The 23,617-nt window shown below is 37.3% G+C and overlaps 1 protein-coding gene across 1 annotated transcript in view; it reads left to right on the plus strand.

Annotated features, from left to right (window-relative positions):
• Positions 1–23,617, plus strand: part of ERC1 (ELKS/RAB6-interacting/CAST family member 1) — a 282,825-nt gene that overhangs the window by 138,760 nt on the left and 120,448 nt on the right. The window contains 1 exon segment of the mRNA XM_008643986.2: positions 8,747–8,882. Within this exon segment, the coding sequence (XP_008642208.1) occupies positions 8,747–8,882 (136 nt within the window).

The following is a 23,617-nucleotide window of genomic DNA, read 5'->3' on the forward strand; positions in this document are numbered from 1 at the left end:
GCCCTAAGAGCAAGACTCTGAATGTTCTTGTGCATGTATATCTTCTTATCAGAAATCCTCTTCCACTGAGTTACTACATCCATTGTGCTTTGGTCTTTGTCCTTGGCAACTGCTTGGTTTAATACTTCTTGCTGAAGACTGGATTTTCAGTAATTGTCAGCTTAAATGCGTGAGACATATCTTGATTCTTTAACATATGGTTATCAAGGTGACAGAATAATAATGTTCAACTGTTATCCCAAATTCCTTCAAATTTTTAGAAAGGACTTTTCATAGCTTGTTTACATATGGATAGATGTTTCAAGCTACTCTAGCATGGCTCTTAAATGCTTTGCTTTTAAAATTTTCTTCTCCTTACATTATATTTAATTTTTTGTTTGGTTTCAATGGCTAATTTTCACATTTGATTTTTGTTTTAATTATTGTTTGTATCACATATTGTTCTAGAAGGAATTAAAAGATTGCTTGCCCGTCTGAACGAAAACAACTGCTCTATTGTGATTGTTTTCTCTTCTGGCTAGTGGGACTGCAGTTAAAAAAGACGTGTTCTCTTATATCACAAAAATACCCTCTGAAACCGCAGTAAAATGCCATTCATAAGGAAGATTTTATTGCTGTTTAGAAAACGCTTTTTTCAGCCAAATGGTGCAGGTCTCTTGAGCAGAGAGTGGCTGGCTGTGTGTGATCTGTTCACAGGGCAGTTGGTTTGTGAGCTGGAGTTAAAGGTAAAGAGAACAGCACCTTTGGGACTTCTTCCCACACTGTTAGGGCCAAATTCAACTAACCCAGCATGTTGCAGGGGGAAGGAATCCACACCAAAGCCTAATCAGCCATTTTATAAATGTCATTTTTGGCTTTGCATCTGTTTGCTCAATTAACAAAAGCAGGAAAAAAAATACAACAGAACAAACTTATTTGTTGAACTACTGAATCCTTTAATTAAGGGCCTTAAAGTATTACTATTTTTCTTAACAAAGGAACACCCATACCACTATGTTACAGGCTTATTTCAGAGTTCACCTGAAGTTTGTATTTTTAATGTTCCTAGTGACAATAAAAACTAAAAGTTGAAAGGCTTTAAGGTTAAAGGTTTCTTTTCTAGTTCAATTGCTGTCAGCTTTCAAAAATAGTTATCAAACCTGACATATAATTAATTTGATATTTAATCTCTGAAGTCTGATTTAAAATTTTACACCAGTTATGAAATTATGGTAATGTATTCATTATTTTCATCACAGAACTTGCTTCCTAGGAATAGGTGCTGAGAATTTAAGTAGTTGGGAAGCTGCACATTAATTTTATTAGTCTTTTATTTAGCTGCACATTAGCTAGACGAATAGATGAAAAGGATTTTATCTACAAAACTGTAATAAGAGATTAATGAAAACATGAGGTGCTATAGATGTTTACCAGAAGTGTTTAGAGTGTCTTCTTGTACTTGGCCCTGTCTGAAAGCAAACCTGTAGTTTGCTTAATTTGATGTGGACTTGTTGCACTAAAACAAAGACACTTTGTTTAACCTCTGCTTATAATCCCTCAATTTTAGCCAGTTGGTTGAGGAAATTTTTCTTTACTTACTTTTTTTTTTGAGAATACCAAGACAGCAGCATTTGACTTCGCCACTGTATGTAGCTGGGCTACTGTCTCGTGACTGGAGAGCACCCTGGTTATTTCTGGTGTTGGTTTTTTTATTCCCTCATGAAACATTCCATGTAGCATTAATAACTTGTGCCACCAGTAAATTTAATCTGTTGCTAATGAGTCAGGTGATGTGTTTCTTTTCTGAGGTGTTTCTAAATTATAGGAGGGTTTGTTTGGATAGCATTTTTTTATTACATTGAGTTTCTAGATTCATATGGTGTGTGCTCCCCTATCTCTTATCTTCCCATCAGCTGTTTCTGGAAGAACACCTTAGTGTTGTTTTAGCTACAGGGAGAGGTGTGTTAGCTGATGGGCTGATTGCATCAGGAAATGTGCATTGATATCATGCAAATAATTGTTACCACTGAAGAAAGACAGTGATCCGTGTGAAGTAGAGATCAGCTTGAAGTCTTGACTTTAACACCTCTTGATTCAGACACTCTTGGGCTCCTGTTCCTAAAATTTGGGGCAAGCTAGTTTCCCACAGCCTTCATCCTTTGCCTCCTCCAGTGCTGACCTGAACACATGCTTTGTTTTTAGAAATCAAAGTTTCCTAGCCTCAGGAAATGAAGTCCACCCCCCATCTCTTAAAGCCACCATGGGACGATTTGACTCACATGCAGCAGCCCAGTTAAATTTTCAGGATCTGTTAATATTTTCATTGGCATTCCTTACCTTGTCATATAAGTGGTGCAGAACAGCAAGGAACAGTGTAACAAAATGATGAGAGGTTTTGGGAGGCGTTCACAGGCACAAGAGGTAGTTGAGTGCTGTGCAGTTGAACAAGAACGGTTTAAGTGTGGTGATTTGTCTTTTAGCTTGGATGCAATGTGCAACAGAGGTGGTAATATTAAACCAAGTTTGTGAAGCATAGTGCAATTATTGTTTCCTTTAGTTAGGAATTTAATGCACCATTTTTGATCTTGTTATCATGTTGAAGGGCAGTGACAAACCAGTTGAGAAGCTGGAACTGCTACATACAGCCAAACAAAGCAAAGGAAAAGGCCCAGATAACACTTCCAGTTCTTAAAAAAAACCCTGACCCAGTCATACTAAATTCTGTGTAGATCTTCAGCAGTGTGTAATTCCCCTGATCCTAATTTTTGAATGCATTAGATGAAGAACTCTGTTCAACCTTTGGCAACTTTCCTTTGACTGTCAATCACACACCCGGCTGTGGTGATGGGGCTGTGTGATGTGGTCAGTCCTGTTTCCTTCATTGCTTATTTATCTTCCTATCATCACTTTCTTTTTCTTTAGGTTAAGCAATTGAGCTTTCCAAACACTGCCATTATTTTCCATGATGTGGTGACTAACCCTAACTAAGGTGAAGTGAGTTTTGAGCAACTAAAAGCCAAATCAAAACCTTTCAGAACAGGCTTTTTTCTTATTTTCAAAACAAAGTAGCATTTTTGGGAAGACGATTTCCTCGCTTTCCTTCTGCTATGTGCCACAGATGTAAATAATTTTCTTTGTGTACCAAAACTACAAAAAAACCCCAAACAAAACAAAAAACCCCAGACAACACAGCTATGTTACTGTATTCATGATCTTTTAAATTCAGATGTTATGGTTAAGGATATGACCAGCTAAAATATTTTGTGGGTGCAGACCTTAAAAATAAAGAAGTGACGAAGGAAATTTTGGGGTAAATGTCCTAAGTTGGACACTTCTCTGTGTCTCTCAGGACTACAAAACGCTTGGATATCTTAGGCAATGATAGCACCATCCTCAAGGAGGGCAGTGGAGGGTAGGTGCTGATCTATCTCTGGGGACCAGTGATAGGACGTGAGGAAAAGGAATGAAGTTGCATCAGAGCAATTTCAGATTGGACATTAGGAACAGGCTCCTCCCCATGAGGGCACTGGAACAGAGAAGTGGTCACAGCTCCAAGCCTGACAGAGTTGAAGGCGTGTCTGGACAATGCTCTCAGTCATATGGTTTAGTTTTAGGTAGTCCTGCAACAAGCAGGGAGTTGGACTCGATGATCCTAATGGGTCCCTGCCAACTTGAAATATTCTATAATTCTATACTATACATTGTAGAATCTAGTATTTCATAACACAAGGTACATTGGCAATTCCAAACTAAGCAACATATTAGTTCGTTGCGTCCAGTTTTCCATGCAGGTTTTTTCAGTCATGTTGACTATTTTATCAGTTTAACTCATGTTGAGAAGCAAAGTGTTCTTTAACACATCAGAAGTTCATCTGTCCATCAGGATTAGTAGCTGCAGCAACAGTGGAGTGTCCTGTGGGTGGTGGTAATGCTACAGCAATGAAGGCTCGAGCTCAGCAATCCTTCTGACATGGCTGACAGACACACAGGAAATATTTCTGAGTGCCTAAGTCAGATGAGTAAAGCAGGCTGTTTCTATAGCAGTGTACAAGATCTGCATGTTTGTTCCTAGTGTGTGATTCATTGTGTGAAATACAGCCTGTGTGTGTACTTTATATTGCAGGGAAGCTTTTGTGGTGGTTCAAAAGCATTCTGAATGTTCACTTAACCCGGATTATTCTAAAAACACTGTTGTGTGTTAGCCACGTAGATGTGAAGGAAAAGTACGTTAAAATATATCATCAAAATTCACATTAACTTATTCATATTTTCAGTTAACATTTTAGCAGCTTCTATTTTACAAGAATAACATCTGAAGTTATGTCAGAAAAGATAATGCGATGCAGATAATAGCTTGCATTATATTAGTGTGTAGCATGAAAATCCATACGAGGAGAGAATTAGCAGCTGTATGTATGCTGATGTGCATTACAGTAACAGATAATGAGATTAGTGTCAAAATGAAAAAAGTATTGACATTAGTACAAAAAAAAAAATTCATAAAAGCCTTAATAAATAAAAGGGCCTATGTAGCAGTTGGTCTCCTGAGGGAGGAAAAATCTTCCCAAAGACTGATGGGTAGCAAAGTGCCTTGCCACTTTTCAGGAATGCCTGATGGTCCACTGGTCTTCTATTGTTTCTATTTGTCTTCCTGTTTTGAAATAATTCTAAAATGTGAAATCTTCTAGTTTGGAATTTTTTATTGCTTATTGTGATTGTTTGACTTTAGTCTCCCCATGATGTTGGGCTGTATTTCAGCACTGGAAATTCAACAATTTCACAGAGAAGTGGAAAGGTCTGGCTTTTTTAAAGCGATGCAGCTTTGTTTCCTTAAAGAAAGAGTAAAGCCATAGATATTTCAGGTTTCAGTCTCCTGATTAGGAAATCTTAGGGGATTTTTTCATCAGGCACATGGCTTAAATTGGGCACCCAAAAGCAAAGGATGTGAAATGATTAATTCTGAAAATCTTGGCCTGTCTTTAGTTGAAAGACTTTGGGGTTTATATTTTTAAATTCGAAGCCTGAATTTGATTCTACTTCCTTTTATCTAATATATTCCACTGTAACAGTACTTGATGTGACATACCGTGAAATGGAGAAAAATTCGAAATAATGGAAGAGAATTTTCACTTTTGAGGGCAAAATATTTTAGGAGCTGGGCCTCAAAAAAAGATGGTTATCTTAAAATTGCTATTAAAAGTGCAAAAGAAATTGTTATTTCCAAAATAAGTGGGATTTTTCACTGTAATTCAACATAAACATTCTCATTAGATTTTTCTTCTTTTATATATGACTATAACATTTTTTATTATTTGATTTGAGGTGACGGTGAGAATAAACATCTTCTGGGATGAGGTACTTTTTCTTTTGTTAGTTTTGTTGTTTCTGCTGGTTCCAGTTGGTCTCTTATTTAAAGCTTTATCTCACTGAACGTGAACCGGCTCTCCAGCTTTTTTTAGTATCACCAGAATTCTTTCTCTCTTTGTAGTTCCGTCTTGCAAAGATGTTTGTGTAGGAATGTGTGCTTATGGTAATGTTTAATGCACTCTATCTCTCAGAAGTTCATTACCTCTTTATTTTATGGTGAGAATCCCACATGCACGTTGCAAATTGGTATTTGGTCAGTTGCTATCTGTGCAAACAGTAGTGCTTTCTAGAAAACATTCATAAACCTCTAAGCTTTTGCCATCATTGTCCATAATTCATTCTTTTTTTACTATCTTTAATCTTGTGGAGGTTTTTTCAGTTTCAGTAAAAATTCTCTTAGAGATTAAGGATTTCTTTAAAACTTTAGTGCCCCTTTGATAGGGATATATGCTCTATATATGTGCAGTTGCATTCAAGACAGTTTTAAGAACATTAAGCTTACAAAATGACGCTGAGGAGGGCGGGAGGGAGTTGCAGAGCTTTGTTTCTTTCTTTCTGTTTCTTCCTTCCTAATTAGCTTCCTCGTGCATATATATTATGAAAACTTTTCCTCTTGACTGTCTCCTCATAAAATGTTTCAGTTGCAGCACGCTCACTTAAGACACATACTTACTGTATTTTATTTTATTGTTCCAGTTGAGTATGTGGGCCAATTCTGCACACATTGTGCAGTGGTGGTGTGAAGATGAAGTTGTTCTGTGACAATCATCAGTAGTATTGCAGTGTTTAAAATAGCAACAGAACTGTGAGTGAATGTCTTACTGAGCAGTGAATGTCTTACTACTGAGCAGTGAATATTAAGCAAGCTTTTGAGGTCTCTTGATATTAAAAATATGAGTATGTATTTAAATATTTTTAAAGATTATTTGCATCTATAAAAGATGATTCTCTGACTGGCTTTGAAAACTGAAAGTTATCTGGCAGAGAAGGAAGAGCATTCTTTACTGAACCACAGTATGACGTCTTCAGAGTTTCACAGAACTTTCATGGTGCAAACATTAAAGGTCTGTGGAGTTGTATATGCTGAACCTTTTACATGATTATCTGCATGTGGTTGTGTAAAAGTGAGAATTTTCATTTGGTACCACAGACATTGAGATGAGATGTGTTTTTATGTATCAAGTGACTCCAAGTCTTTTTGGTTTTATAGATTTGGAGTTTCGTGTGACCTCAGTTTTACAGAATTAAACAGTTGGGGAAATTGTAGTTAATGCCAAAGATAACTATATCATTTCAAAGGTTTATGGCCCAACTTTTGTTCCTTTTTGACATCAAGGATATGGAGGGATAGTTGTGTCTTGCAGATTGATCTCAGTATTACAAGCACTAGGTAATTTCCAGATTTCCATCTTTTAACTTCAGTAAAGCTTCTCTTTGTCTCAAAACATCTACCTAATATATTAGAATGTAATTTATTTTGGTTCAGACATGAGAAGGGGGTTGTCAATAGCCCATATCCTTATAATTACTCCTTTTATTGGAACTGCATATTTTGTTTGAAAACATTTTGGACCATGCAGGAGATTACCTATTTCTGACATATTTTGATGAGGGTTGTGGCTTTATTAACATTGTTGTCCTTATCCAGCTAGTACGTTATAGCAATAAAGATCAGTTTCCCAATATGTGAATCTAGCTTTGCAAGTTTATAAAAAAATACTTAATTCCTCTAATTTTGATTTAAAAGTTGAGTAAAAATTCTCATATGGAATTGAATGTGTTGGGCTGACATATTTTCATTTTCTGCCTTGACTTAGCTGTACTTCCTGTGTTTATTTTATTGGACAGATAGAACCATGTATCGTACAAGCTGAGTTGGTGCCAACATAATATTTCCAATAAGTTGTTTAATTACTGAGCAAGTCTGCTTTCAAACTGGGCAGTGCGCCCACTGCCAGTGTGCAGCACTGGGTTAGAATAACTCAACAATTATACTGGTTGTGTTTGAAAAGCATCCTGACTCAAATCAGCTGTAACTCTTGGACAGGGTAGTTAAGTATGCCAATAATTTTTTAACATCATCAGAAAAGGACTTTCCTTCTTTATTGGTCTCTAGAGGCCATCAGCACTTTTTCACCCTAATAGTTTGTTTTAGCACCAAGGAAAATTCGCTGTCTTCGCAATTTTCCCAGCCTCGGTTGGCTTACATTGGAAAAGGCAGAGCTCAGAGCTGAGCCTGCGTATTTTTGGAGGAACTCAAAACACCGACTGGTCATATGCCACATAATTTGAACATAAATATATCACAAAGAGCTATGTTCTTGATCATGCTTTTGTTATGAGTTCTGAAGAAAATATTAAAGAAGGGTTGTTTGTGATCTGTTGTAAAAGTGTTTCTGAAATACAGAAGAGACATTCTTCCCTGTCTGTGTGGATAACATACCAGATCTGAAGCTGGTATATCATTCTGTTTTCTAAACAGTAAATTAAAGAGCCGTCTCTACTACTTGCATGATGTTTTGGGGAAATCTTGCAACCAAAGAATCTGTCTTTTATTCCAAAATCCAAATTCCAGATATAATTATGGAGAAAAGGGCTGAGGAAGCAAAGCTAGCCTGTTTTGTTTTGATTGGACTAAAAGTTTAGACTCAAGCTCTCTGTGGTCAGGAGGCTGAGATTAAAGAGTCTGTAATTAGATTCAATGCTCCATGTGTCTTAATGCCCTGAAAGGCCAAACCCTTCTCTGCAGGCAGTGGTAGCTGCCAGGATCATCAAAAATAGTCCATAGATGCAAGTGAAAAGGAAATTATGCACGCTTTCTGAAACAGTTTGTTCTTACTTGTTGTGTCTTGCTTCTGTAAAAAGAAAGGATAGGAAATCCCTCAAAATATCAAGAAAACAGGTAGATCTTGAGGTTGAAAAGGAAGTGTTTTACTTCTGAAAACAGATTGCCTAATTCTTGTAGGTAATCCTCTAGGTTCAAGTCATAGTTTTGCTTCTCCTGTTTTCCTCACATTAGATACAGTGGTACCCAAAGCAAAAGGTTATTAGATGTGTGTGGTTTTATGTGTGCACGTGTATGTGTGTGTGTGAACAGAGAAGAGTTTTCTTCTCCAGTCAGAAGAGGACAGGTGCATCTTTTGATTTATAGTTTATGCCAAATAAAAATGAATGCTTTTGTTTCAGAAATTTCCTCGTTTGTGTTAACAGTAATGAGCAAAATGAAGCATCCTTTTAGCTGAATTAACACTTGAGGGCAATGCTTGAGGATGAGTTTGGTGCTGGTGACCTTCTGCAAAGGAAGGGGTGGCACTCCACTGTTCCCTGGCCCAGCTGCCCAGCGCCGGGGCTGACGGGAAGTGGCTCCGGACCGCACTCTGAGCGCTCTTCTCTTTTGCAGGCAAGTTAAAGATCAAAATAAGAAAGTAGCAAATCTGAAGCACAAAGAGCAAGTGGAGAAAAAGAAGAGTGCGCAGATGCTGGAGGAGGCCAGGAGACGAGAGGATAACCTTAATGACAGCTCCCAACAGCTTCAGGTAAGCTGGGAATTGAATTAATGCAATTAGGACAATCAGGCAGGCTTATCTGCCTGGCTCTCTGCTCTACCTCCTGATCTGTTTTCATAGCTGTTACCCAAGAAATTTGTTACTGATTGTTTAAAAGGACACATCTATCCTACAGCACTTCAGAGAAAGCAGTCTCTCTCAACTGCCTTCATATCTTACTCAATTTCCATAAGAGGAAAAAATACTTTTAACTGCCAACTTGGTTATGAAGTGCATCGTTGAAATAATTGTATCAATTCTGTATTGAGATTGGTGTGACATTTCTTTCTTCTCTGCTCTTCTAACAGACTTTTTCTTTAGCTGTTTTGTGTATTTTCCCAGCTGGTTTTACCTTACACTGGTGTCTTTTCTTCAGTAAATGAAAGATAACCAAGTAAGTATTCTTAGAGTCAGCTGGAATTGTTGTGGGGTAACTGCAGGACCATGCTTTCTATGTGTAGTCATTCCTTGTTTGCTCTACCTCATGAATTCTTGGTATGCTTACTAGTCAGTTGGCTTTATTTCTGAAATGATCATGCTGCTGCCCCATGGAGTTATCTGGTCACCTCAAATCTGCCCAGGCATAAGAAAGCCACTGGTATAAAAGCAAGTAAAATACTTCTCAGAGTGCTGTGTGTTGAGATTAGCTGCAGGAGGTTTATCAAACGGTAAGTTTTCAATTGCTGTCATAAAAATATTAAGCTATTGGCGTGAAGCAAAGCAAAGATGCCATGATGCTAAGTGTGGAGATAATAGACATTTTGACTGTGTTTTCTTTAATTTACAAAAGTAACTTTCTTTTTGGTGAGTGAAAATAAACATGGTAACAGTACCCAACCCTGTAGTCTTTCATTTTGTAAATCTTTAAAGAGCAAGCCTTTCTTTGGTGTTTTCCTTTGTTATCCTAGGTTCAATCCTGTTTCTTTTTACCAGCCACGTATCTTAATACATCTACCATGAAGACACAGAATACATCCTAAGAGTTCACTAGTAAAGATAAATTCTCTCCTTAATTCAAACAGATACTCCTTTACTTTATTCTGTGGGATGCTGGGGGGATGTTTTCAGCTAAAACTCTGAAAGAACCACAGAAATATGTGTCCATGTGGAATGCTCTCAGATGCACCATTTTGTGGTTTTCCCCATCAACTCCAGTCCTGTATGTACAGGGCACTGAAATAGTTAACTTCCAAGTGTACGAAAATGATTTCATAACTGCAGCCCTTTATAAAAGGGGGGAATGTGGGATTTCGACGTCTGCTAATAGGTTTTGTGGCTGTAATGCTATGGCAATTCACAAGGCTCTCGTTATGTGGCAGCTAAGTTTAAATAACACAATCCTCCTGCTATTAATGAAATGTCTTTAAAAATTCCTAAAACTACTACAATATTTGGTTAGATTTCTAATCTGCATTTGAGTAAATCTGTATTTCAAGTTTGAAAACACAGCTGGTACTTGATATTTGCCTTGCAGTTACGTGGATGGTGGATTTATTGAATGACACCATTCCATCAGACCATCATCTTTGTTTTTATGTAGCACTTCCAGATTTTAAAAGGGATGGCTTCCTTTCCTGGCTTCCCCCTTCCCCACTCCCCCAATTATTCTTTCCCTTTTCATTTTCCTATCTTCTTCACATATGTAATACACTGAAAAAAGCCTGAAATTTGTTTTCTCTCAGCTTCTATTTGCATACTGAAACCACTTTTCTTTTTTTTTTTTTTAAGAAACAGTAAATTCTGTAAAATGTTTGTACTGCATAGCAGTGAACAGAGTGATATTTCAGTTACTGAAAACTTTTAAGTCCTGTTTAAACTATTTAAGTTTTTGGTATGTCAAGGATGGTACAGATTTGATGGGATCAGTGAGGCAGCTTTTGCTCAGAAATTAGGTGGAAAAAAATGGTGCTGCTTTACATCAGAGTTCTTTAAGGATGTATAGCTGCCCTTGCAATTTCTTATCCAGTTCTTTACTTATAAAGTGTTTTAAGCAGTTGCGAGAGCATAGATATAAAAATATGAATAGCAGGGATGTCTTCACCTTTTTCCATTCAGGTTTTCCAACTAGAGATCTCTATAGAGCAGTACATACTTTTTTGCACTTTGCTTATGTTGTGTTTTATTCTGCACTGATGTCTGTTGTTTTCTATATAATTACATGCAAGTTTTTCTGACATTGAAAACAGACATTACTAAATGCTTGAAATAATTTAAGATTGAAGTGTGATGTGATAGTCAACACTGAAATGTGCAAGTTATCATGGTATTAATTTTATTTGAGTTTCCCTAGTGCTTTTCCTGCTTTTGTGAACATAATTGTCCTGTTTGGGTGGGCTCGATTTTAGAGAGCCTTTCCCCATATTCAGCACAAGGCTGAAGGGAATGCTTTCATTCACAGATGAAAAAGGTCTGTATGCTCTAATGAAAATATCAGGCTAAGGTAAAATATGGAGTGTTTAATGACAAGTGACAGGTTCAATAAAAGCTCCTTCCTTTAGAAGAGCCCTCTGCTTGTAGCCTCTCTCTCTCAAGGACTGCAACATTTTGGTTTCCTGGAAGTAAAATCTACCCAGGACCACATTTCAATTTGTTAGTTGTGGAGACCTGTCTTCTCTCTAGACTCTTAAAGGGCACTGCCTTGTAATAGATTAAAAAAATTAAACCTGAGAGGACTGTAGATTTTTAACATTTTTTTTATGCAACCATTGTTGGCTTTGGGGTCAGGACACACAAGCACCAATTTCAGATAATTTTGGTCTTGGTGGTTTTGGCTGGGATTAATAATAAGACATTATGAAATGCTTAAAAATATATGATGTGCATGTTCTTCGGTTGACCGTCTGCAATCCAGTCAAATAAACACGCTCCCAAGCACACAGTGCCCTCCTCTCCTCTCTGTCCCTAACAGGCCTGTGGTTTCTTTCTTCCTGAGTCCAGTAACAAAATGTTCATTTATTCACAGAGCTCTGATGATGGAAATTTGGTATTTTGGGGAGTGAGGGAAGAATGAAAACCATAATGTCTCAATTCTAGGGAGATGGATAAATGGCTTTCCAAATTTGTCTTTTCCTCCTGGGCTCCCTTAAACCACAGCTCTCCAGAGATCTGAGAGGTTAACTAGTGTCTGGTCTATAAGCAGGATAAAAAACCAAACAAACTGTTGGGCTGGAGTAGAAAATTTTTGCTTGAAGTAACTAAAGCTTGGCTATTGTGAAAAATAATTGATATGCTGTTTAGTCCTAGAAAGGTAATGTTTACTGAAACTTCATTATATTTGAATGGATATTTCAAGCTGAAGGAAGTAGGACACTTTCAGATAATTCTTCTGAAAGGAAGTATGCATATTTTCTAATTCTATCACTCTAGCGTCTTCCAGAGTTTTTCCAGACTTTTCAGAATATCTGTGGTGTGGATTTGTGTACTGTTGAATCTGTGTTGCAGCAGGTACCCATCAATCTCTAATTGCTGCTGACAAACTATATGTCCAGATGATGTGTAAGATATAATTGAGTGCTTTAATGAGCTACTGTAGAAAGCAAGTAAACTTACTAGCTCTTTTTTTCTTTTTCCACATCCACATTTAGGTAATTTAATGTATATTCCTAATCCATGAATTGTAGATGCAAGTATATGCTGTTTGTTTCTTGTGATAGTGTATTTCTTTTATCATATTGGAAAAAAACCTGTCCTTTCAGTGGAAAGAACTCTACTTTTAACCTAAACAAATATGCAACTTTATGTTCAATAATATTTTTACAGTGATCCAGGCAAAGCTCAATGAAATAAATAGATCAGCAAGTACCTTCTCATCAAATGAACCTTCTATATTCATTAAATATCAGCCACAATGTCCCAAGCCTGCCAAGCGTTTAAGAGGCATTTGGGCAATGCCCTTAACAACGTGCTTTAACTTTAGCCAGCCCTGAATGGGCCAGGAGGTTGGACTGGGTGGTTGCTGCAGGTCCCTTCCAGCTGAAATAGTCTGTTCTGGTTAACTGTTTGGTATGCACACAGCCAGTCTCAACACTCAAAAACCTGATAACCCAAGTGGAGCCCAGTACATCTGGTCTTAAATTACTGAAGAATTTCCTCTTGATGTGCTATGATTGGATCTTGAAGGTGGGGTGGATGAAGTTTTTTCATCTCATCTCTTGACAGTAATACTATGCCATAATGAAAGTTATGTTTTGTTCTCTTTTGGCTATTAGTAAAGCAAGATTATGCTTTCCTAACCAATCTCTGAACTTGCTTTTGGACAGTGAGAACTAAACTTCAGAAGAAACGGTTAAAGTAAACCTTTCCAAGCTTAAAGCTCAAGATCTTCTCGATAACTTTCTAGGCATCATCAAATTTGAAGCAGATTGGTTATGCTAGTTAAATATGTTAGGTGTTTTCCTGGGATAAGTGACTTTCAAGTGCAGAGTTCTGGGCTAATTCTCTTCCATGTAGACCACTGCCATATCAGATTCCAGCCTTGCCTGCCAGATGAGTGGAGTGTACAGTTCAACATATTGCAGCCCAGGAAGCTGTCAGCTACTCCGTTTGTTTCAGCCTGGCAGAAATCTATTCTTTAGTGCCATCTTGCATCTGCAGGAGTTTTTCCAGAGAACAGTCTTACATGTCAAACACGTATCTGCTCACTGAGCTCAGATGCACCTTTGGGAATTACTCAGGTTGAAATGTTCTTTTTCTCTCTCTTCCTCTCCCAGTCCTTTTCAGACATTAATTACATCATGGAGAGGTTTTGGCCTCGCTGTCCCTGGGTAATTCTCCATGCTGCCCAGCCTTGGAGGTGTTAGTATTCTGTGGGCCTGACCGGGTGCCATTAGCACTTACGCAAGTGGCTGTAATTTCACTTAAGGCTACATTCAGTTCTAGGTCATCCTCATCCTGTCATCCAGGACAGAGCTCATGGCATCAATCACTGAAAGGATACCAATTCACTTTGCAATTCCTTTGTAAAGAAATGTTTTAGTGCTTTTTGAAAGGATGAGTGCTTTTTGTCAGTTACCAAATGGGATGAAGCTTAATATTGTTACATGTTCTCAATAATTAAGCCAAACATGGCTCTGAGGTAATGTGGATCAGTGTTTTACTGTCTGTCTCTCAGTGTTATGTAGGACTTTTGTTAGTGAAAATGCAGCAAGTATGAACAAACGCAGGCTCTAAAGAACAAGCATACCTCATAAAAATCTAAATAGAATAATTGTATGCAAATTTTTCCTCCTATTTTATTTGGGCAGTGGTAGCCAATAGGTGGTTTTAGGATCACTTACCCGCCAGCTCTTTCTCTCAGATTCTGTGACAGCTGGCTGTGCATTACAAAACAGGATATACATATGCAGTAGAGACATCAGTATGCATCATGATTCATTAGTGATGTAATATTCCAGTAGGAATTTTCATTTCCATCAGCTTTTACGATACATTACAGAAAATACAGTGTTCCACAAACTTTTCATTTCTGTATGTATTTGGAGGGTTGTGATTTTCAGCACAGTGTGTTGCAGTTAGTGTAGACACAGGCACATATTTAACCCTGGCAGATGCTTTGAGAAAAGCTAGCTCTTGTTCTGATCATGTCATAACCCTCTGTCAAGAGAGCTTTTTCTTATCTTTCCTGGATGTCTGGGAGAAGTTCCAAAAATTATGACCTTTTAGCTACACTTTTTGTCACTTAGGGTGAGGGGAAGTTTCTTGAGGGGAGGTGAGGAGGAATTAATTTGAATCGTAGCCCTTTTTTGGGAATTAAAAAATCATAATTAAGCATTTCTGGATGCACCTACTTTTATGGCATAGATAATGCGTGAATGCTGAATAGACACCTCACTTCATACTTCATTATATATGTGTGAAATAATACAGTAATTATAGACAAGACTCAGATATTCTTCATTTGTAATGCTCTCTAACTGAAGAAGGGCTGAGACATTTTCACCGTGTTAATGCCTTAATCATTTTTATCGTTCAGTGACATAGAAACAGGACTGAAAAGTTCATTGGACAATGGAGGAATACTGCACAGTGCTAGAAATCAGTGCATGATATGAAATAGCACTATTGTGACATTATATTTTCATGTAAAAATTGCACGTTGGATTTCCATCCCAGCAAGACAGTAGTGCACATAAAAATGAGTTTCTATCTTACAAAAAGGGTTTCTCCTCTTGTCTCTTTTGAAATGATAAAGTACAATGTGGATTTCAAGAAAGGGTATGAAGATTTAATAACAGATTGCCAGAAAGTAAGCTCAGCAAGGTAAGAGAAGCATCTTGACAAACAAGAAGCCCTGCAGCATCTGCTCAGCTGACGTCCTGTTCCTAGAGAGATCAGTGCTTTTTATCTCTTATGCTTTTACACGTGTGCCTGGTGGACTTGGCAAGACAGTAATTCTCCATTTACTTAAAGGAAGCTCATCAAGACGAGCTTTCATACACATTAAAACTAAAGATTATTTACCTGGGTCTGTTTCTAATACCAGTTTCCAAGTTTTCCTTATAGAAATCTGATACCTCCTTCTCCAAACAACTGCATACAAAGTATATGGTAGTAGGGGTGACTATTAAAAAAGTGTAAATTTACCTCTCTCATTTCTTAGTTTTCTTGGATCTGTTAGGTTTTGGTGCGTTAACATTCTTACAATGTGGGCTGTGAGCCATGAGCAAACTGTGGGGACAGTCGTGTCTCCAGTTTTATTGAAGCCATTTTTCTGATGAATATTTGCAAGGTCTACCTAACTTTATTTTTGCTCAGGTGTGAAATGTTGCATGCTGAAGCACCAACAAAAAACATACGCTTTTGAACATGGAAAATGATTTGTCTCAGAAACAGATTTCTCTGTGGCTATACGAATTGTAGAAAGAAGATGCAGCTTTTTAATCTAAAATAGAGTATCACAATAAATACATGACCTTGTTCTTAATTTAATATGGCAGTTCTTATAGAGACAGAATCTGTCATTCTACGTAATTGATGTTTATGACATTAAATCCATAGTTAAGGAATTACCTTTTCTTGTGTTTCACCAGGAGAGAGTGCTCCATTCAGAGTACTTGTTACCATAACATTTAGGAAGGAAGCTTGAAGGGCCCTGACTGTTGGAGAAGCATTTCCCTGGATAGACACTTAGCCATCTGCTCTATCAGTTTTCACTTTATGGTTTAGTTTCGTTTACCATACATTTATTATGTGCAGGTTAGATGAATTCATTGCTTTCACATCTTTAAAAAAGATGAACCATTTGACTTTGTCTTCTTATATAAAGTAAAAATGCTCTACAGTTTTGAACAGACAGCTGGAAAAAATTCGTGGAAGTCACTATTTACAACTAGCATTAGCAATCTCCCAATTATCCCAGTATTTCCTTTAACTGCAAATTGAGATTTGTAGTGAGAGAAAGCCATCATGTGGCCTGAGAGTTTTTAATAGAGGAAAGAAGACTCCCTACATCCTAACATTTTTGTGTGATCCATCAGGACTATTATTCCCCAGACACATTTTCACCCAGTCTTTTCTGCAGAAACATTATGTGTCCATGGAAGATGAAACCTGCTATTTGTGCTCTTGGCTGTTTGGCAAAGGCAAGGGTTGGTACCCTTTATGATATGCCAGAAACTAAGTACAGTGAGGACTGGACAGCTGAATGTGTGCCAACAACCTAAACCGCTGGATGTTTTTTGCATAGGCTTTTTTCCCCAAGATTAGTATCTGAGTTCAAACTGCTTTCCTAAAAACTGTCAGAGAGATTAATGTATCTGTTGACAACGTGGTGTGGTTCCTGTGAGGAGGTCTCCCCTGAGAGCAGAAAACATTGAGGGCCAGATTTAAGCAAAACAATAGGAGCACATTGAAGGGGAAGAACAGCTCTCTTTTCATTTTGGTGTCTTATTTCATGAGCCTGAGAAATGGTAATAAATTTGCATTTTTTTCTTTTTCTTGATTTTTTTTCCTGTCTCTCTCATAAGCTTTTTTTTTTTTGCTTGCTGTGTTGAAAGTGGTTTCTAACTCATTTCTCTCCAAGAATAAAAATGCCCAATTGCCATGGCTCATTTCATAGTCTCATTGTTTAATAAAATTGCTATTCTGTTCTATTCTTCTTTTGCACAATAGAAGAAGAAAGGGAGATGGGGTGATGATGGGGACCTCAGACAGAATTCAGAACTTATTTTTAAAAAATAATACACATGGATTTTTTTTTCTATGCTGTGAGAACAAATGCTCAAGCATTTCCTTAAAATATTTCCTCTAATTCATTTCGAATAGTACTAAACCTAATTAATTTCATTCTAAATCCGTATTTTTCTTTAATCTTGCTTACTAAGCTGCCCAAATTGATGTCACCCTTAAACTACTCTTTTTTCTTTTTCTGTATAGAAATCAGACTATTCTGTCTTTAGTTAGCACTTTCCTATTAAATTTTTCTCTTTGGCTAAAATTTACAGATTCTTAGGATATATCAGAACAACTGCCCTTACTGTGATGTGCAAATATAGACTGGAATTGAGACTTAGGCTGCAAATTGTGTTCAGAACTGACAGAAGGTTGTAACATACTAAAAGTCAGCACCAGTCCTTTCACCTCCTTCATTTGGTTTGATGTGCACTCAGACCTCAATGCAGGCATGGGGAAAACTTAACTATACTGGTATCATTTAGTCTATTACTGAGGACTAAAGGAGGATGTTATTGACATTCTAGAAGATGTCTGTAGTCAGTTAAAATTCATCAACAAATTCACTTTAGAACATTATGTTGGTTTTGTTGCTTGCGTTTGAATTCTTCCTGCATTTTGATATCATTGGGGTCAGATGATTTTCCAAAGCAAGGAAAGGGCATGAAAAGCAAGGCAATAAAAGCTGAAGGAACACGGTGTCTCAACAACGGGCATCCATGTCCTTCTAGAGCACAACTTGTTTCTGCCTGCCAGTCACCCCCTCATCGTCCTTTTGAAGAACCATTGAGTATTCTTAAACTGGAAACATTTTTTTTTGCATTTTAAGTGCATCTGTCTTTATGTCCCAATGCTATGAAACAGTTATTGTTTTGTGCTGAGGTGATACATCTAGCTAAAAAATGGCAGATGTAATATTTTCTGTAAATCAGACTAAATTTTTGTACAATTCCAAATTATATTTATTGATTTATTCAGGATGTTTAAATGAAAGATAACCTATATAGCTGCACAAGTATCTCATAACTGGAACCCATGGGTAAAAGAGAAGGTGAAATTCAGCATAAGTATTTATTTATTTATACATGTCAGGAGAAACAATCTTAAATATATGTGCACAATGATGGGTTCTTTTTAGCTCTGTTACCATAGGAGAGCAATCTCAGAATTAGAATAAATAGTTTTATGAAAAATGTTATTGGTTAGAAGAGCTATTAAAAACCATTTAAGAAGTATGAAACAGCAAACCAGAAAATGCTGCTGTGCCACTGTGTGCATCAGCAGTGCATTCCCCTTGTCAGTAACGTGCAGTGATGCCAACCATCCACCACAGAAAAGGGTGTGGCAAACGTGGGAAAGGGAAAGGCAAGGAAGAAAGTAGTAAACATATGGACAGGCTTCTGTTCAAACAGATATGAAATAAAATTAAATACTTGAACATGGAAAAGCAGTGAGTGAAGACAAGAGCCAGGGAGTACTTTTTCCAGCTTTGCATACTGAAAATAATAGAGGATCATTTTGGAATATTTAGGGCTAAAGGAAAACAAAAACTGTTTTTCTCATTCCTCTGAACTAGTTCAGGCTTTTATAGAAACAATTGGAATTTTCATACAAAGAAGTGAGAATCTCTCAGAATGTGAAGTGTTTCCATTTTCTCATTCTTTTGGGTTTTAAGTCAGTTAATTTTAGTGGTGATTTTTATGAATGTTATGATACTAAGTTGCCTGTTTAAAGCTACTGTCAGTGTAATGCTTCAGATACACAAATGAGAAGCTTTTATTTTCAAACACCTTATTCCAGTATTTTTAAACTCATTATTATTTAGCTGTCCAATTTTTACATTTTTACAATTTTTTACATTATTCTATTCTCATCAATTGTATCTAATAGGTTTTCCATCCAGACAGATGAATTCACTGCTGCTGCACACCTAAGTCATTCCATTCTCCTTGATCCTTCCTTGCTGAACTTAGAATAAGTTTCTGTTACTGTATACAAGTCATATTTCCTGTCTTCAGGTGTATCCTTAAGTGGTACAGCTGATTGTGCATTTGCTAGTAAAGATAGTGAGAACAGTTTTGATATTTTAAGCCAAGCATTTCCCTAAATTAATATTTCTATTTCTGGTTAGTAGCTGAGTCCATGTTGTACCAAGGCAGATCTTTTCCTTGAAATTACCTTCACTTGATGTGTCTGACTTTCAGGGGGATTGTGGGTGCATTGGGGTGTTTCTGCATGGCGTGTAAAAACAGTGATAATTTAATTCTGATGGGAAATTGTTTTAATGATCTCTAGTTTGAAGATGTGGAGAAAGGAGGATGTCTGCATGGAGTGAAATTAAGAATAGGATGTTTTTAGCTTAAATAAAATGGTTAGTGGTTAGCAATGGGATCTCTACAGATGGTTGCTTTAAAGGAAGCAGTTCATAGCACAAATACAAAAGCTGTTCTACTATGATGAACATCAAGAAAAAGGCATCAGAGGCTAAAATCAAAAACCAGAGATGGTTGCAGGAATTCCCTTCAAGACTGAGAGAGTGGAAGAGATTCAATGGGATCAACTGCTCAGTAAGCATTTCCTCAGTGGTGTTTTTATCAGTAGCAGTTTTTGGCATATATTCAGCTGTGAAAAAGAGGGAAAACAAGAGAAGTGGTTTTTTAAGCTATCTATGCATGCTGCACTGATGGTTTTTTTTGCTAAAGGATTGAAAATGAGCAAAGAAAGGTAGGCCTTATGACTTGTGATATATTAGTACAATGATGATGACAGGACTGACATTTACAAAGAGAGTTCAGGCAAATAAGGCTGTATCGAGGGAATAACACATGGGTTTGAGCTTTGTGTTAATAGTGCAGTTAGTTAGAACTGCTGCTGGTTTTTTCTGTAATCCTGTATCAATTTAGGAGCCTTGAGTCATAGTACTGATTTATGAGTGAAGAAAAAATCTTGGTACAGTTGCATTTCTCCAATTAGCCTCTCCAAAAAACACCACACGCATCCCCAGAAAAAAGAAGACAAACCAGATAAACAAAAAAACCCACAAAGGCCCATAACAATTAGAGATATCTATTGCTTTTGCTCACTTCAGATCATTTTCACAGCTGCATTGTCAGCTTTGGGTCCCATTTCAGTAGTCCATGCAGTGACCTGCTGTGGTTTGATAGAAACGTTGTCCCTCTAGGTTTTAAAAACTACAAATGTGGTAATTTTCAACAGCCGGAGCGAAGTGTTAAAACTGCTGGCACCCCGTGCAGCTGCTAAATGGTAAACCTGGTTGTTAGTATTGGCAGGGTGCTTGGGTCTATCTGGGCTGTTGCTAATGAGAAGTGCCTGTACAAGCCCCAGATTCATAACGGATTGCTGTGTAGGGAGCACCAAGCTTACAACAGCAGGAAAGAAGTGTCAAAGAGACGGCAGCTGTCAGGAAAGGACATTGCCAGCTTCCCACAGGAATAACCACTTCTGCCTTTCCCTTTCTGGGCCTGTGTAATGGTCTAGAACTGTCCTTTTCTTCTCCTTCTTCCTGTTCTCCTTCAACTAGTATTGATTAGGATCCTTTCTTATCGTTACCTCAGGCCCTGGGTATTTCACTTTGCTCCTGATGTTGAACAAAAGTGCTGCATGTTCTGGAAATACTTTTGGAAAGTAATGCACCTGGGTGGTCAGACGTAAAATATCTTGAAAGAAAAAAGTGTGAATGGCTGGACTTATAAACACATTTTTGTATACAATTTAGCAATTGTCAGGCAATAATAGCAATATGCACGAGTTTTATTAAGGCTTTTATGTGTATCTAAGAAAAAGACAATGTGAAAAATTAAGCCTCTATTTTCATTAAGTTTTCGCTAAGTTTTTTTTCCTTTACATTTCATTTTCCTTTTGTTTAAATTAGATCTGTTGATAGTAATTTGTATCTATCTGGTTATTGTCAATTGCACTCTATCACTAGAGCTGATACATTTCTTTCCCAAATTTTATGGGTTTGGGTGGTTTTTTCCCATGTACATATATTTTAGTGTACATCCTTCCCATGTACAGAAGAGCACATATTTTTGTTGGCAGCATCATTCATAGTCCTGCATCACTCTTGAGTATTCTCAAGGGACAGTATAGTTGACACAATACTCAAGGGACAGTGTAGTTGAAACACCATTCTATTTTCTACTTTTCTATTTAAAAAGAAAATTTCACTGGCCATTTCTCATAATCTGTTGGCTTCTGTACAGTTTTTTTCACCATGCTAATTTTAATGGGCTGGTTATATTAAATCTATCATGCCTAGAAATAATATTTATCCATTTTTTCTTTTTACTGTAAATATATTTTTGTTCTCTCTGGAACTGATGATCCACAAGTGCACACATACTCTGGATGTACACATACTCTCTTTTTCCACTGTAGTATTCTCAGAAGAATGTACTCATCACCTTCTATTGTTCCTCATGTTTTCAATACAGCATATGTGGTGCTGTGGCCAGCTTTGGTTGCACTTCCCTCTCAACTCCTATTGGAAATAAATTCTTCTACTGCAGTCCTTCTCCTTTAGTCTCCTGTAGTTATTTTTCTGTGTTTATGTAACTTGTCAGGCTTCAGTTCCAATCCATGTGTCTTATTTGGCAGATACAATCCTCCAGATGCTGACATATGTTGTTCTAATGACATAATCATCGTGTATCTCAGGTCTGATCTCCAAAGATGAGGAAATGTTGATCAAGGAGCTCCTGCTTGGCAGTTTGTGCCTTGTAGCTCTCAGACTGTTCCTTTCATTCAGCAACTCCTGATAATTACATATGCTGTTGCTGTGCTTACAAAAAAGCCCTCTTCATCCCGCTCTGTGAGAAACAGGAATGTCACATAAACCTGGTACTTGGATATACTCAGCTTCTGCCTAACAGCCAGAGATTTATTCCCCCATCACAGATAACCCCCAATACACTAGTTTTTTAATTTTACCAATTTAGAGCACCGAGACAGCTGTATGCAGCCAGCATTAGCATCCGTGGTTGTTGTAACTCTACTGCTTGTTCCTGCCCAGCAATGTATATATAGTAGCAGTTCTTTACATGGTAGTTTGCCTCTGTTACTTATATTCAGAGTCTTTAGTGTTGGATCTGTGTTTATTTGGGGTTTATGCTACATCTTAGTACCAACCTATACACTACCCTAAAGGTATTTACTTCTTCAGGAGTTTATAAACTCTTCTTTCATTCCACTTTTCAAGCAAGTATGTTTTTGGAGGTTTGGGGTTTTTTATATTGCCATTTTCTTCAGGAAATGGTAATGAATTAAACGATTTTCTGTGGACATCTGTAGCTTTGGATGAGTTGCAAAAGGACCCCAAACACTCTTTTTGAGCTAAATTCTGTCATAACTACCACTGGGTTTTGTTACCATGGTGTTCTGGCCTTCAGCATTTACCTGATGTATATTCTTGAAAACCTCAAAAGTCAAAGTATTGTCTCATCAGTGTAAGTGGTATTTCTCCACTTATGAGTGACAATTTTGTGTGCTTTTCTTGTTCAGAGACTTGAAGTAGTTGTTCAGCATGTGGAAGCGAATGAAGGAGATCCACCATGCTCACCTGAGCTTTAAGGCCCTACGACTGTTTGCTCCTGAAATCAAATGAAACTGTAACACCACCTTTTGGTACCACCACCTTATATATTCCCTTAAAGCTTCAGGACCTTCTTAGGAAAATATGCAGGTTTTTACAGATATTTTTCAGAGAAAAGCAGGCATTATTTAACTAACTGATGTATTTTCACCAATTGTCCTCTTCTGAAGAGTAGCTATTTGGCACAGCATCTTGTCTTCTGAGTTCAGTAGTTCAACCAACACTGCAGAAACACACCTTCAATAATTTTGTGAGTCTTTTGGCATCTTTTGGTAGATTCCTGAAATTGCAAACTGGAAGTCCTCAGTAATGGACTGTCTATAAGGAGAACCAATTTTTCCTCTTCATATTTGCTACTGGTTATGGCCAAAAAGAGGAAGCAAGGGAACTTCACGGAAGATTTTGAAAAGTCTTTGAAGAAGATTTCAAATTTTCATATTAATTAACCAGCATGCACTTTAGAGTTACAGTTAATCAGGCCCTCGTATTTTTAACTGGGAAAAAAATCTTAACATTTGTACATGGGTTGTCTCCAAACATTGGTGAAGAATTTGTTGTCTCGAGAACTAAATGGCCATATCCATGAGGAAGGTTTAAGTAGTACTAGAGGCAGCGGACAGTCCTGAGTTCCCAGGTTCCACTTACCCAGTGGAAGGTCAGTTCACTAGGGAGAGTTTTATTCCATCTAGAATGGACTGAGGTCATTACCATTAAGTTCTTTATCTAGGTCATGGCTTCTTGAGGAAATGCCTGATAAGAAAAAGCAATAGTTCACAAGAATAAGAGCTTGTAATGTTGTAATGATTTCACTGTTTAAGAAGTAATTGATTCCTAGTGCAAAGCACTTCCAGTATTGTGTTCTTCCCATCTGATCTCTGAAAAGTGCACAGGTAAAATGTGCTATTGCATTATTTACAGTTTTATGTGACAGAAATCTTTCCCT

The sequence above is a fragment of the Corvus brachyrhynchos genome, unplaced genomic scaffold (assembly GCF_000691975.1).
Source record: "Corvus brachyrhynchos isolate BGI_N302 unplaced genomic scaffold, ASM69197v1 scaffold191, whole genome shotgun sequence".
NCBI lineage: Eukaryota > Metazoa > Chordata > Aves > Passeriformes > Corvidae > Corvus > Corvus brachyrhynchos.